This window comes from Heptranchias perlo, chromosome 25 (assembly GCF_035084215.1).
Source record: "Heptranchias perlo isolate sHepPer1 chromosome 25, sHepPer1.hap1, whole genome shotgun sequence".
Lineage (NCBI taxonomy): Eukaryota > Metazoa > Chordata > Chondrichthyes > Hexanchiformes > Hexanchidae > Heptranchias > Heptranchias perlo.
In genome coordinates, this window is record NC_090349.1 from 11,952,946 (window position 1) to 11,968,639 (window position 15,694).

General features: G+C 54.5%; 1 protein-coding gene across 4 annotated transcripts in view; it reads left to right on the forward strand.

The window, feature by feature from the left end:
* The window catches only part of LOC137342019 (ADP-ribose pyrophosphatase, mitochondrial-like), a 34,488-nt gene extending 19,515 nt beyond the window's left edge, over positions 1–14,973 (forward strand). For all 4 annotated transcript variants that reach the window (XM_068005614.1, XM_068005612.1, XM_068005613.1 and 1 more), the window contains 3 exons: positions 2,181–2,324; positions 5,977–6,061; positions 11,950–14,973. In XM_068005614.1, the coding sequence (XP_067861715.1) occupies positions 2,181–2,324; positions 5,977–6,061; positions 11,950–12,095 (375 nt within the window). In that variant the 3' untranslated portion in view covers positions 12,096–14,973. The remainder of the gene's footprint in view (positions 1–2,180; positions 2,325–5,976; positions 6,062–11,949) is intronic.
* Positions 14,974–15,694: the final 721 nt, after the last annotated feature.

A 15,694-nucleotide genomic window follows, 5' to 3' on the forward strand; every position in this document is an offset into this window, starting at 1 on the left:
GGGAGAGGGGAGGGGAGGGGAGGGGAAGGGGAGGGGGGGGTGACCTAGGAACTGCAGAGAGAGGGGAGGGGAGGGGAGAGGGGAGGGGAGGGAGAGGGGAGGGGAGGGGAGGGAGAGGGGAGGGGAGGGGAGAGGGGAGAGGAGGGGAGGGAGAGGGGAGGGGAGGGGAGAGGGGAGGGGAGGGGAGGGAGAGGGGAGGGGAGGGAGAGGGGAGGGGAGGGGAGGGGAAGGGAAGGGAAGGGGGGGGGTGACCTAGGAACTGCAGAGAGAGGGGAGGGGAGGGGAGGGGGGGGTGACCTAGGAACTGCAGAGAGAGGGGAGGGGGAGGGGGTGACCTAGGAACTGCAGAGAGAGGGGAGGGGGGGTGACCTAGGAACTGCAGAGAGAGGGGAGGGGGGGTGACCTAGGAACTGCAGGGAGAGGGGAGGGGGGGTGACCTAGGAACTGCAGAGAGAGGGGAGGGGGGGTGACCTAGGAACTGCAGAGAGAGGGGAGGGGGGTGACCTAGGAACTGCAGAGAGAGGGGAGGGGGGGTGACCTAGGAACTGCAGAGAGAGGGGAGGGGGGGGTGACCTAGGAACTGCAGAGAGAGGGGAGGCGGGGTGACCTAGGAACTGCTGAGAGAGGGGAGGGGGGGGGGAGGGGAGGGGTTGACCTAGGAACTGCAGAGAGAGGGGAGGGGAGGGGGGGTGACCTAGGAACTGCAGAGAGAGGGGAGGGGGGTGGGTGACCTAGGAACTGCAGAGAGAGGGGAGGGGAGGGGGGGTGACCTAGGAACTGCAGAGAGAGGGGAGGGGGGTGGGTGACCTAGGAACTGCAGAGAGAGGAGAGGGGAGGGGAGGGGAGGGGGGGGGGGGTGACCTAGGAACTGCAGAGAGAGGGGAGGGGGGTGACCTAGGAACTGCAGAGAGAGGGGGGGTGACCTAGGAACTGCAGAGAGAGGGGAGGGGGGGGTGACCTAGGAACTGCAGAGAGAGGAGAGGGGAGGGGTTGACCTAGGAACTGCAGAGAGAGGGGAGGGGAGGGGGGGGTGACCTAGGAACTGCAGAGAGAGGGGAGGGGAGGGGGGGGTAACCTAGGAACTGCAGAGAGAGGGGAGGGGAGGGGGGGGTGACCTAGGAACTGCAGAGAGAGGGGAGGGGGGTGGGTGACCTAGGAACTGCAGAGAGAGGGGAGGGGGGGGTGACCTAGGAACTGCAGAGAGAGGGGAGGGGGGGTGGGTGACCTAGGAACTGCAGAGAGAGGGGAGGGGGGTGGGTGACCTAGGAACCGCAGAGAGGGGAGGGGAGTGACCTAGGAACTGCTGAGAGAGGGGAGGGGGTGACCTAGGAACAGCTAGATGAAAAAAGACCAAATTGAATCTAGTTCACTTCTGTCATCCTGGTACAAAGGTAATGGCGTTGTTGACTAATAATAGCAGCGAGTCTACAACAGACCCAGACATAAGGTGAGGAAACCCCAGTGATGGAGAGCTTTGGAAACTATTGGTCCAAAGTCAACCGTTCCTTTGATTTTTTTTTTTCTTCTCCCTCTGCACTGTTGAGGAGAGACTTGCCCTTCCACTCGGCCCTTCCACTCGGCCCTGCACCTTGGGGCACTCAGTGGTGTGGGGAAAATATCGGTGCAAACTCGTGACACTGCTCTCTACAAGAGCCATTTCAATCATTTTAATTTTTAATAGTGCATTGGGTGAACACGTTTCCTTCATCTCCGAGACCTGAGTTTGGCTCCAGCTCGAACAAGTGGGATGAAGGTCCTCTCTTACCGGTGGCAGTAAGGCTCTACATGAAAGCTTGGGCAGTCCGGATCCATTCCTCGGTGCGTATGAGTCCTCAGCACAAACTGGCATTAGATTGGGAATCACACTCGGGGGTCACAGTGTCACCCTGTTACAGTACGGGGCTCTTCTTCTGATGTTGGCTTTGAGATGACGTTGGGGCAGAGTAGGGGAAGTTTCACACTGCATTGTACATATGCTAAATCTAGGGTTGCCACCCATCCAGTTCTGGAGACACTAGGGTTGACGTGTCTGTCTGGAAAACAGTTTCTGCTGTGTGAATTAGTACCTTTTTGAAAGGAGCTGGATGAATATCTGAAGAGGGACAGGACTGAAAGTTATAAGGATAAGTACAGACCAGGCGATCCTTTCAGTGGCTTTATTCCTTTGTGTTTCCTGACAGGGAATGATAGACCCTGGTGAGAAGGTGTCACTCACTCTCAGGAGGGAGTTTGGAGAAGAAACGTTGAACTCCTTAGAGTTACCGGAAGCCGAGAGGCAGAAAGTGAAAGTATTAATCAACTCTCTGTTTCAAGCTGGAGAGATGGTCTGTATTGCAGTCTTTGTGTGCTAATTGTATTGTTATCTGGAATCAACTGCGGAAGGTTGTACCTGGAAGATAGAAACATGTGGTCTGGCTCCTCAAATGGGCCGAGTATAGGATTTCACAGAGAACCTTTTGTGACCAGTTTTCTCTCTGGAGATGTTGCCTCTTGCTGGGGTACAGTTCCATGGGTGCCTGTCAACACTCCTGGAGCCCTCCCAGGTGGTGCCTCTTAATGTACAAGCCGGAAAGTGAGTGTCAGCGAGATCTGGGAGACCGATTAGAGAGCTCCACCTGCTGGCCCGCCTGAAAACTGCTGACTCGGCACAGACCAGGAATCAAACCTGGGTCCGCCTGGTCTAAATGACCCAGTGCAATGCCACGCAGTGTCCATACGTACTTGATGAATAAGGGAGCTACACCTTTATATCTTCCAGATATTAGCTATAAGACAGTGGTTCCTGTCGTGTGTGTGTGCGCGCGGGTGGGTGTGTGTGTGTGTGCGGGTGGGTGTGTGTGTGTGCGCGGGTGGGTGCGCGGGTGGGTGGGTGTGTGTGTGTGCGCGGGTGGGTGGGTGGGTGTGCGCGGGTGGGTGGGTGTGCGCGGGCGGGTGGGTGGGCGGGTGGGTGGGCGGGTGGGTGGGTGGGTGTGTGTGTGTGTGTGTGCGCGGGTGGGTGGGTGGGTGGACGGACAAATGAACGGGAGAGGGAGCTGAGTGTGACAGGTGTTTATGAAAGACTGGTCAGTTTTCCAATACATAGCAGAGAAGATCCAGTGAGAGTAAAAATAACTAACATGGTCACTGTACGAGAAGGGGTTGGGTGTTGGTTAGCCCTGCAATTTTTTCCTTTTCAAAGTATTTATCCAATTCCCTTTTGAACGTTACCATTGAAACTGCTTCCACCGCCCTTTCAGGCAGCGCATTCCAGATCATAACCACTCGCTGCGTAAACACATTTCACCTCATCTCCCTCTGATTCTTTTGCCAATTATCTTAAATCTATGTCTCTGGTTACTGACCCTTCTGCCAGTGGAAACAGTTCTTCTTTATTTACTCTATCAAAACCCCTCATAATTTTGAAAAGCCTTTCTACCATCTACAAGGCACAAGTCAGGAGGGTAATGGAATACTCTCCACTTGCCTGGATGAGTGCAGCTCCAACAACACTCAAGAAGCTCGACACTATCCAGAACAAAGCAGCCCGCTTGATTGGCACCCCATCCACCACCCTAAACATTCACTCCCTTCACCACCGCCGCACAGTGGCTGCAGTGTGTACCATCCACAGGATGCACTGCAGCAACTCGCCAAGGCTCCTTCGACAGCTCCTCCCAAACCCGCGACCTCTACCTCCTAGAAGGACAAGGGCAGCAGGCACATGGGAACAACACCACCTGCACATTCCCCTCCGTCACACACCATCCCGACTTGGAAATATATCGCCGTTCCTTCATCATCGCTGGGTCAAAATCCTGGAACTCCCTTCCTTCAGCACACTGACTGCAGCAGTTCAAGAAAGCGGCTCACCGCCACCTTCTCTAGGGCAATTAGGGATGGGCAATAAATGCCGGCCTCGCCAGCGACACCCACATCCCGTGAACGAATAAAAAAATCTCCCCATAACCTTCTGTGTTCTAAGGAGAACAATCCTAGCTTTTCTAGTCACTCCACATAACCAAAGTCACTGCAATTTATTTCTATATAGTCTACTCGTTATTTTGAAGGTTTTATGTTCCACTTTAAAAAGTAGGAATTATCCAATAATTTAAATTAAACAACATAAGTTGCACATCCCGTTGTTCCTTAATCAATGGTTTATTTTATATGCATGAAAATTGTATTAATTATCCCAGTACATAATGGATAAAATATATTTGTATAATAAATGTTCATTTCTTATAGGCCTTTGTCTGTGCTAAGATGTGTAATTACATGAGTAATTGTGTAGGTGGTAGAGCTTTTGTCTTCCGAACAGACGACCATGGATTGAATCACAGGATGTTATAACTACAGTCTACTCCCGATAATTCATAGGAACATAGGAATTGTTAGACAAAAAAAGACCAAGATCCATCTAATTCGCCTTCTCCCATCCTGGTACTCGCATGATACAATGATAATCAATTAATCTACAACAGACCAGACATGACACAAGGAAAATCCCAGTGGTGGAGAGCTTTGTCCAAAAAGAATTTGAATTATTGAGTAATTTGAATTGTGACTTTACCTCAACAGGAACAGACTGTATTTGTAACAGGCTTGATCTGCTGGTTACTCTGCCATATGGGTTGTTCTGTTCTGCCTACCCTTCGCTTTGCCTGTCTATCGCTCTGCTCCCCGCGCCCTTCGCCCTGCTCCCCGCGCCCCTTCGCTCTGCTCCCGCGCCCCTTCGCTCTGCTCCCCGCGCCCCTTCGCTCTGCTCCCGCGCCCCTTCGCCCTGCTCCCCTCGCCCCTTCGCTCTGCTCCCCGCGCCCCTTCGCTCTGCTCCCGCGCCCCTTCGCACTGCTCCCGCGCCCCTTCGCCCTGCTCCCCGCGCCCCGCGCCCCTTCGCCCTGCTCCCCGCGCCCCTTCGCCCTGCTCCCCGCGCCCCTTCGCCCTGCTCCCCGCGCCCCTTCGCCCCTGCTCCCCGCGCCCCTTCGCTCTGCTCCCCGCGCCCCTTCGCCCTGCTCCCCGCGCCCCTTCGCCCTGCTCCCCGCGCCCCTTCGCCCTGCTCCCCGCGCCCCTTCGCCCTGCTCCCCGCGCCCCTTCGCCCTGCTCCCCGCGCCCCTTCGCCCTGCTCCCGCGCCCCTTCGCTCTGCTCCCCGCGCCCCTTCGCCCTGCTCCCGCGCCCCTTCGCCCTGCTCCCCGCGCCCCTTCGCCCTGCTCCCCGCGCCCCTTCGCCCTGCTCCCCGCGCCCCTTCGCCCTGCTCCCCGCGCCCCTTCGCCCTGCTCCCGCGCCCCTTCGCCCTGCTCCCCGCGCCCCTTCGCTCTGCTCCCCGCGCCCCTTCGCCCTGCTCCCCGCGCCCCTTCGCCCTGCTCCCCGCGCCCCTTCGCCCTGCTCCCCGCGCCCCTTCGCCCTGCTCCCCGCGCCCCTTCGCCCTGCTCCCGCGCCCCTTCGCCCTGCTCCCCGCGCCCCTTCGCCCTGCTCCCCCGCGCCCCTTCGCCCTGCTCCCCGCGCCCCTTCGGTCTGCTCCCCTCGCCCCTTCGCTCTGCTCCCCTCGCCCCTTCGCCCTGCTCCCCGCGCCCCTTCGCCCTGCTCCCCGCGCCCCTTCGCCCTGCTCCCCGCGCCCCTTCGCCCTGCTCCCCGCGCCCCTTCGCTCTGCTCCCGCCACAGTCTGAGGCTGAACCAGACCGTTCACAACCTTGGCGTCCTGTTTGACTCTAAGCTGAGCTTCCGACCACATATCCTCTCCATCACCAAGACCGCCTACTTCCACCTCCTTAACATTGCCCGTCTCCATCCCTGTCTGAGCTCTTCTGCTGCTGAAACCCTCAGCCATGCTTTTGTTACCTCTACTCCCTCAGTCACTCTTTCCACTACATTCTGTTGGTCAAGAATTTCATTAGTTCTCGGCCAAACTGCAAGTTAAATTGTCTCAGTACTGCAGGAGGGTGAAGAGAGTGGTGTCAGAAGTGCATGTCCCTTTGAATCGTCACTGAGTTCCATCTCCTTAGGTTTTCAAAGGATATGTAGATGATCCGCGGAACACCGATAACGCTTGGATTGAGACGGTGGCTATGAATTTCCATGATGAAATAGGTAATTATTCTCACTTTGGCTGTATTACTGGCTGTAGTCCCAGGAAAGAGTAGAAGTGAAGAATCCATTGGATTTTTTTGTGAGGGCTCAGCCTCTCTTATATTTGATTCATCCCAATGCCTGGTCTTTGTATCTCAGGACATACTGCAGCCAAGAGAGTAGATGATTTTTACTCCGATCTGTCGACACTTTTAAGATGTATTATACATATTATTACCTAGAAAGAAAGAAATACTTGCATTTATATAGTGCCTTTAACAACCTCAGGACATCCAAAAGCTCGTAAAAGCCAATGAAGTACTTTTTGAAGTGCAGTCACTTTTGTAATGTAGGAAATGCAGCAGTCAATTTGTGCACAGCAAGGTCCCACAAACAGGGATGAAATAATGAGCAGATAATCTTTTATTTAGTGATGTGATTGAGGGATAAATATTGGCCAGGTCACTGGGGAGAACTCCCCTGCTCTTTTTTGAATAGTGCCACGGCATCTTTTATGTCCACTTGAGAGGGCAGATGGGGCCTCAATTTAATGACGGCATCCGAAAGACGGCACCTCCAAAAACACAGCATGTCCTCTGTACTGTACAGGAGTGTCAGCCTTGGTTATGTGCCCAAATCTCGAGTGGGGTTTGAACCCACTGCCTTCTGACTTAGGGGCAAGAGTGCAACCAACTGAGCCATTGTATCATTGAAGTTGCAGCTCAATGGAAACCCACTATTTTGGGTCTCCTTCCCTCCAGAGCTGCCCCGGTGGCATAAATTACCATCCGCAAACATCTCCATTCTTTTCAGTGATGCTGGGCATGGGCCTGTGGCAGATAGACCAGTTCAGAGGTGCCCAATCCTGGAAAAGTGTAAATAACCTGGTTTCTGTTGGATGTATAATATATTTAATCTTTGTGGATTTTCTTCCCTGCTCCTTGCTTGGAGGCAGTGACTCACACTGGGGAATTGTTCTTCAGGTGATTGTTGATTCCCCCCACCTCCCTCCTGCAGGTAAGTTTGTCAAATGGGCCATTCCTCAGGTCTGAGTTGAGATAGTGAACGTCAGTGTGGTGAGTGACCGTGTGAGTGTCGGTGGGGTGAGTGACCGTGTGAGCGTCGGTACGGTGAGTGACCGTGTGAGCGTCGGTACGGTGAGTGACCGTGTGAGCGTCGGTACGGTGAGTGACCGTGTGAGCGTCGGTACGGTGAGTGACCGTGTGAGCGTCGGTACGGTGAGTGACCGAGTGGGCGTCGGTACGGTGAGTGACCGTGTGAGCGTCGGTACGGTGAGTGACCGTGTGAGCGTCGGTACGGTGAGTGACCGAGCGAGCGTCGGTACGGTGAGTGACCGAGCGAGCGTCGGTGGGGTGAGTGACCGAGCGGGCGTCGGTGTGGTGAGTGACCGAGCGGGCGTCGGTGTGGTGAGTGACCGAGCGGGCGTCGGTGGGGTGAGTGACCGAGCGAGCGTCGGTGGGGTGAGTGACCGAGCGGGCGTCGGTGGGGTGAGTGACCGAGCGGGCGTCGGTGGGGTGAGTGACCGAGCGGGCGTCGGTGTGGTGAGTGACCGAGCGGGCGTCGGTGGGGTGAGTGACCGAGCGGGCGTCGGTGTGGTGAGTGACCGAGCGGGCGTCGGTGGGGTGAGTGACCGAGCGGGCGTCGGTGTGGTGAGTGACCGTGTGGGCGTCGGTACGGTGAGTGACCGTGTGGGCGTCGGTGTGGTGAGTGACCATGTGAGCGTCGGTACGGTGAGTGACCGTGTGAGTGTCGGTGTGGTGAGTGACCGTGTGGGCGTCGGTACGGTGAGTGACCGTGTGGGCGTCGGTACGGTGAGTGACCGTGTGGGCGTCGGTACGGTGAGTGACCGTGTGAGTGTCGGTACGGTGAGTGACCGTGTGGGCGTCGGTGTGGTGAGTGACCGTGTGGGCGTCGGTACGGTGAGTGACCGTGTGGGCGTCGGTACGGTGAGTGACCGTGTGGGCGTCGGTACGGTGAGTGACCGTGTGGGCGTCGGTACGGTGAGTGACCGTGTGGGCGTCGGTGGGGTGAGTGACCGTGTGGGCGTCGGTGGGGTGAGTGACCGTGTGGGCGTCGGTGTGGTGAGTGACCGTGTGGGCGTCGGTACGGTGAGTGACCGTGTGGGCGTCGGTGGGGTGAGTGACCGTGTGGGCGTCGGTACGGTGAGTGACCGTGTGGGCGTCGGTACGGTGAGTGACCGTGTGGGCGTCGGTACGGTGAGTGACCGTGTGAGCGTCGGTACGGTGAGTGACCGAGTGGGCGTCGGTGTGGTGAGTGACCGTGTGAGCGTCGGTGTGGTGAGTGACCGTGTGGGCGTCGGTGTGGTGAGTGACCGAGTGGGCGTCGGTGTGGTGAGTGACCGTGTGGGCGTCGGTACGGTGAGTGACCGAGTGGGCGTCGGTGTGGTGAGTGACCGTGTGGGCGTCGGGACGGTGAGTGACCGTGTGGGCGTCGGTGTGGTGAGTGACCGTGTGGGCGTCGGTGTGGTGAGTGACCGTGTGAGCGTCGGTGTGGTGAGTGACCGTGTGAGTGTCGGTACGGTGAGTGACCATGTGAGTGTCGGTACGGTGAGTGACCGTGTGGGCATCGGTACGGTGAGTGACCGTGTGGGCGTCGGTGTGGTGAGTGACCGAGCGAGCGTCGGTGTGGTGAGTGACCGTGTGAGCGTCGGTGTGGTGAGTGACCGTGTGAGTGTCGGTACGGTGAGTGACCATGTGAGTGTCGGTACGGTGAGTGACCATGTGAGTGTCGGTACGGTGAGTGACCATGTGAGTGTCGGTACGGTGAGTGACCGTGTGGGCGTCGGTACGGTGAGTGACCGTGTGAGCGTCGGTACGGTGAGTGACCATGTGAGCGTCGGTACGGTGAGTGACCGAGTGAGCGTCGGTGTGGTGAGTGACCGTGTGAGCGTCGGGACGGTGAGTGACCGTGTGGGCGTCGGGACGGTGAGTGACCGTGTGGGCGTCGGTACGGTGAGTGACCGTGTGAGCGTCGGTACGGTGAGTGACCGTGTGAGCGTCGGTGTGGTGAGTGACCGTGTGAGTGTCGGGACGGTGAGTGACCGTGTGAGCGTCGGGACCGTGAGTGACCGTGTGAGCGTCGGTGGGGTGAGTGACCGTGTGAGCGTCGGTGGGGTGAGTGACCGTGTGAGCGTCGGTACGGTGAGTGACCGTGTGAGCGTCGGTACGGTGAGTGACCGAGTGGGCGTCGGGACGGTGATTGACCGTGGGAGCGTCGGGACGGTGAGTGACCGAGTGGGCGTCGGGACGGTGATTGACCGTGGGAGCGTCGGGACGGTGAGTGACCGTGCGAGCGTCGGTACGGTGAGTGACCGTGTGAGCGTCGGTGGGGTGAGTGACCGTGTGAGCGTCGGTGGGGTGAGTGACCGTGTGAGCGTCGGTACGGTGAGTGACCGAATGGGCGTCGGGACGGTGAGTGACCGAATGGGCGTCGGGACGGTGAGTGACCGTGGGAGCGTCGGGACGGTGAGTGACCGTGCGAGCGTCGGTACGGTGAGTGACCGTGTGAGCGTCGGGACGGTGAGTGACCGAGCGAGCGTCGGTACGGTGAGTGACCGTGTGAGCGTCGGGACGGTGAGTGACCGTGCGAGCGTCGGTACGGTGAGTGACCGTGTGAGCGTCGGCACGGTGAGTGACCGTGGGAGCGTCGGGACGGTGAGTGACCGTGCGAGCGTCGGTACGGTGAGTGACCGTGCGAGCGTCGGGACGGTGAGTGACCGAGCGAGCGTCGGGACGGTGAGTGACCGAGCGAGCGTCGGGACGGTGAGTGACCGAGCGAGCGTCGGTACGGTGAGTGACCGTGTGAGCGTCGGGACGGTGAGTGACCGAGCGAGCGTCGGTACGGTGAGTGACCGAGCGAGCGTCGGTACGGTGAGTGACCGTGGGAGCGTCGGTACGGTGAGTGACCGTGGGAGCGTCGGTACGGTGAGTGACCGTGGGAGCGTCGGTACGGTGAGTGACCGTGTGAGCGTCGGTACGGTGAGTGACCGTGTGAGCGTCGGGACGGTGAGTGACCGAGCGAGCGTCGGAACCGTGAGTGACCGAGCGAGCGTCGGAACCGTGAGTGACCGTGTGGGTGTCGGTACGGTGAGTGACCGTGTGAGCGTCGGGACGGTGAGTGACCGAGCGAGCGTCGGAACCGTGAGTGACCGTGTGGGCGTCGGGACCGTGAGTGACCGTGTGGGTGTCGGTACGGTGAGTGACCGTGTGAGCGTCGGGACGGTGAGTGACCGTGTGAGCGTCGGGACGGTGAGTGACCGAGTGGGCGTCGGGACGGTGAGTGACCGAGTGGGCGTCGGGACGGTGAGTGACCGAGTGGGCGTCGGGACGGTGAGTGACCGTGTGAGCGTCGGTACGGTGAGTGAGTGTCGGTGGGGGTGAGTGACCGAGTGAGCGTCGGTGGGGGTGAGTGACCGAGTGAGCGTCGGTGGGGGTGAGTGACCGAGTGAGCGTCGGTACGGTGAGCGAGCGTCGGTACGGTGAGTGACCGAGCGAGCGTCGGTACGGTGAGTGAGCGTCGGTACGGTGAGTGAGCGTCGGTACAGTGAGTGACCGAGCGAGCGTCGGTACGGTGAGTGAGCGTCGGTACGGTGAGTGAGCGTCGGTACGGTGAGTGAGCGTCGGTACGGTGAGTGACCGAGCGAGCGTCGGTACGGTGAGTGACCGAGCGAGCGTCGGTACGGTGAGTGACCGAGCGAGCGTCGGTACGGTGAGTGACCGAGCGAGCGTCGGTACGGTGAGTGAGCGTCGGTACGGTGAGTGAGCGTCGGTACGGTGAGCGAGCGTCGGTACGGTGAGTGACAAGGAGCATCAGATCTGTGCCCCAGCCTGGTCTCAATCAATGTCCTCACGTGAACATTTCCAGCAAGGATTGCTGAACAGTGGGGGCCAGGAGTGGGAGCCCTGGGTAACTGTCCCATCTGTAATCCAGGATTGCTGACCCCAGTTGCCCCCCCCACCGAGCTTAGTTAACTTGCCAAAGACTAGGAATTAGACCTGAGATCGTCTGGTCTGTGTAGCTTAGTTACATTTGGCTTCAGAGGGCTCACTAGAAGTAATATATTAAAGTTAATCTATCCAATATTTTCCAATAGAGCTTTGAACTTGAACTATTCCGCTGGACTTTCCATCCTTTTTGATGAGAGGTTTTGTCTTATTGGGTCTCTTCATTGGATATCACAGAGCCTCATGGATATTTTAGAATATTAAACCTTTAATTATTACAAAATTGATTTAAAAAGAACGCTACACCAGCATTTTATGTTAATACTCTTTGTCCTTTGTCATCATCTTACTGGAAGAATCTTTTGGTTAATTTATATTTTGCTTTTTTGCATATATTTATATATTAAAAATGAGCAATTTTGCTGGTTGCTGCTCCAATTTCTGTTTTAACATAACTTACTGCAGTTAATATACAAATTTTACATTTATATATTCTCACCAACCTTTACATACTCTGATGTGCTACCTCACTTTCTCTCCTCCCCCTTCCCCAATAGCACTTCCCCCAGCCAGCGTTCACTCCCCGTGTGCTGCCCTCCTATCTGCCCTCTATTTCCCGTATGTGTTCCCCAATCTGCTCTCCCTACTTTGCTACCTGCCCTCTCTTCCATCCATCCCACGTGCTGGTCCTTTATCTTGTTTTTGCTCTCTCTTTGTTTCTGTCTCTCCCTATTCTCTCCTCTCATGTGCTGGCCCCCCCATCTGGCCCCTTTACCCTGTGCTGGTCCCCAATATGTTTTCTGTCTCCCTAAGACTGTCTGTGTGTCACTCTCTCTTCCCCATCAATGTGCTGGTTTCCCCACCCCCCCAACACTATAACTCTCCAGCCCTTTGCTGAGTTTTTGTGCCTCTCTCGTGCTACAGGCCACAGTGTGGGAAAGCTGACCCTTCAGGCGGGGGACGATGCAGAAGGAGTGAAGTGGATGGATATCGACGAGCAGCAGAAACTGTACGCCAGCCACACGCTGCTGCTTCACCAAGTAGCAAAGATGAGGAACGCTCACTGGTAACCCAATGGCCCCATCGAGATCGCCAGCGACAGCAGGACGTGCTAACGCTGTGGTTCATGAAGTTAATGTTTTGACTTTCTTTCCCTTTCCAAACCCCAACATAGTCAGGGGATAACTACAGCATCTGGACAAGAAACCCTTTCAAGAGGCGGCTTTAATGGTGCAGTTTAAGCTGCTCTTTGTTTTATCCTTGGAATGATGTTGAGCTGACTTTGAGGCTTTGTATTCTCAAGTGCAAATGCATGTCTTTTTTTTCTTAATTTCTCTTCCCCTTGATGGCCCCAAACCCCCCGCGCCCCGGATTGTGCTCTGATCTCCTGTGGTCAAGAGGACAGAGCAGGCGGCTCGAATACGCAGCACCAACACCTGCCGTCTGGTTATGAAGCTGTATTCCAGTTCCAAGCATTCCACTTGTTTCATTCAGCACCCAAACCCCTATAATGTGACTAAAGGTTCTGGTCAGTGTAGCAGGCTTGGGAGGAACAGGTGACTTTGGACCTCTGGTTCCCAAAGCCCTTTGCCACTGGGAATTTTCCTCGTGTCATGTCTGGGTTTGGTGTAAACTAATTGATAGAGATTGATTGCAATGATTAGTCAACAACTCCATTATCGTTGTTCCATGTGATTACCAGGATGATGGAAGGCGGACTAGATGGGCCTTGGTCTTTTGTCCTCTATTAATTCCCATGTTCCCCAGGAGCTGTCGGTATTTTTCTATTGTAAACAATTTTACAACACCAAGTTATAGTCCAGCAATTTTATTTTAAATTCACAAGCTTTCGGAGGCTTCCCCCTTCGTCAGGTGAACGATGTGAAAAATACAAGGCGGCTTTAATGGTGCAGTTCCCGTTCTCTGTCAGTAGATGGTGCTGCTGACCTGTGTGTCACATGCACTGTGATGGAAGCACTGTTTGAGACTATGAGCAGGGCTTTAATGTGGGCTAAACATGGAGGTGAGGCGTACGATGGGCAGTTGAGCTTGTGTCCCTGATTAAACATGAAGGTTTTATAGACCCACAGAATTTAAAATGTGAAGACTTCTCTCTGCGTTAGGCTGCAGGACTAAAAGGGGAATTTCTGACATTACTCTGGACTCCAATCATGTTTGTTTGCCCTGGCCAGCTCGTGAAACATAATTTGTGATTTTAAACACTTCTTTCCCCCTCAGTTTCTTGTCATTTAGGACTCCTGTGTGTTGCACTGTATACTGCCTGAGAGGGCAGCCAGAGAGCTTGCTCCTTGGCATCTGCTGCTGTTACCCGGGAGGTGCTTAGGAGTTGTTCAGGGTGAGTTGTCATCTGATTTTTCCCTCCCCCTTGTCTGTTTAAAAAGTTTAAGCAATTTAGGGTTAGCCAGACTCAGAGAAAATATCAGAGCCTTGAGAACACTCCCGCACCACAGTTATTTTGATGTATAATATATTATATTATACTATGTGCCTGGCTTCCTCTCAATGTAGTGTCGCCAACTCTGGTTGGACGTATTCATGGACCCATGACCTCCCTCACCAACCGCCCCACCCAGTCAAATAGCCCTCTTTCCCCACCCCCTCTGATTTTTATAACTAATAAACTAAAGTGTTTTAAGAAAATGAAAAAACATTTTTTAAAAAAGCCTCTATGATTTTTCTCCCGGGTTTCTCCCAGCAGTGTCCTGGAAATTAAACTTAAATTCCTGGAGACTCCAGGACAATCCTGGAGGGTTGGCGACCCTAACTCATGATCAAGAATGGGGATTCAAAGTTTGGGTACTGTAACCACTGCATGGTCTGGTACTTTGAAGCACCAACGAGCTGTGGATATCCATGAGACTGCACTTGATATACAAGCTATGAGGAGCTGAGCCTGGTTTTATTATTGATGATCTGTAATCTGTTTGCAGTGCCTTGTAGACTGGATCACCTGCTGAAAGCCAGGCTGTGTCCTGCACAGGTTGAAGTGTATGCTCACACCGATGCTGTTTGTGAATTGTTCTTTCCATTCCTCATATTCCATACTGTAACCAGGTTATACATTCAATGGCAGTTAAACATTCATCGTCACTCGTCTCTTGGGATTATTCCAAATTGTTTAAATGTAGGTTTCAGCTTCCAGATGACTTTGTGGGTGAAAATAATTTGGCCTCTGCATTCCTGGACTGGGAAGGGGAAAAATCAGCCAGAGTTCCTGCTCCTGATTTGTATCCAGTTCTCCTGCTGGATAGTGTGAGTGAGGGAAACAAACATACATACATACATTGGGGAAAATAGAATGTGGCAAATGGCTCGAATACAGGTGCAATAAACTAGCTACCCACCTCACAAACTGAACCCCACCGGTATCTGTTCCTTACTGTGAGTGCACAGGATGCCCATTAATCCACAAAGCAGAAAATAGACACCAAGACCACTTTGCACAAGCTATACTAATCAGATTTATTTACAATTAAATGATTCTCAGAAGCAAAAGATAGACAAGAATATTACACAACATCATCATGGTACAGGATACTTGGAAGCAGTCAGCAAGGGGTTAATTTACCCCTTTCAAACAGTTAGGGCACAGGGAGACTGCACTAAAGGTGCAAACATCCTCCAGTATATCATCTGACCTGTAGATGGGGCTGGCAGAGGAACCAATTAGTGTGCATTTTGTTTATGTGCACTCAGAATTTGCTGTGCAATCCAGGCAGTTCAAAGGCTAATAAGACAGTTAAGCCTCTGGCTTGATTGTAAAGAGAAACAGCCATGGGGGTATGACTGGGAACACAAGTACATGAGCGTCAAGGCAAAATCCAGACGTTGAAGAAACATAATTGGTGGCACATTAAGGAGTGGGAGGGTTATGGGCATGGTCCTCTGGAAAGTTTTGATTTTTTACATTAAAAATTGTGCAATTGGTTCATTTTGAGCACTTGTATTATTAACAATTAACAGGAAAAAGAAACAGGACACTTGGATTTCCAACAGACTGATTTCCCCAAAAGTTAACTCGACAATCACTCTCCTTCATCCAAACTCCCACCGTCCCAATTCAGAGCCACCCTACCGCTTCTGGACCCAGTTTGAGACACTCTACCCCATCCATCTTCCCTGCCCCTGCCTTCCAATTACCTCTCCAGCTCACTAAATTCAAGCAGGCCCTGCTCCTTCTCCCCTGTCAATTCACCTTCATACTCTACTCCCCCTCCAACCCAGTAAAGATGGTACTCTTTCCATTTCCCAATTCAAGCTTTCCTCCCCCTTCTCTTCTCCCCCACCCCCCCAAATTCAGGCTGATTGTCTTTTTCCATTCCCTCTCAGTTAATCGTGAAACTCTTCCTACCCTCATCCAAAACACCATAGCTTCTCTATTCTCCCCCACCCCCACAAAGCACTGCCCCCTTCAATACCATCCATTACCCACTTCCCTTGTGCCATCCATTTTGCTCTTCCAGCTCCCCTTCATTTTCACCCCTTTGTTTCTTTGCCCCCTTCTTCCAGCCCCCTTATATTGTCATTCATGTCCCCTTTTGTTGCTATCCATTTCCTCACTTGTTGCTAGCATTCACCCCCTCCTCCCACCACCATTCAGTCCCACTCCTACCCAGGGTTGGCAGTTAAAGCCCTATTCTGGGTCTCT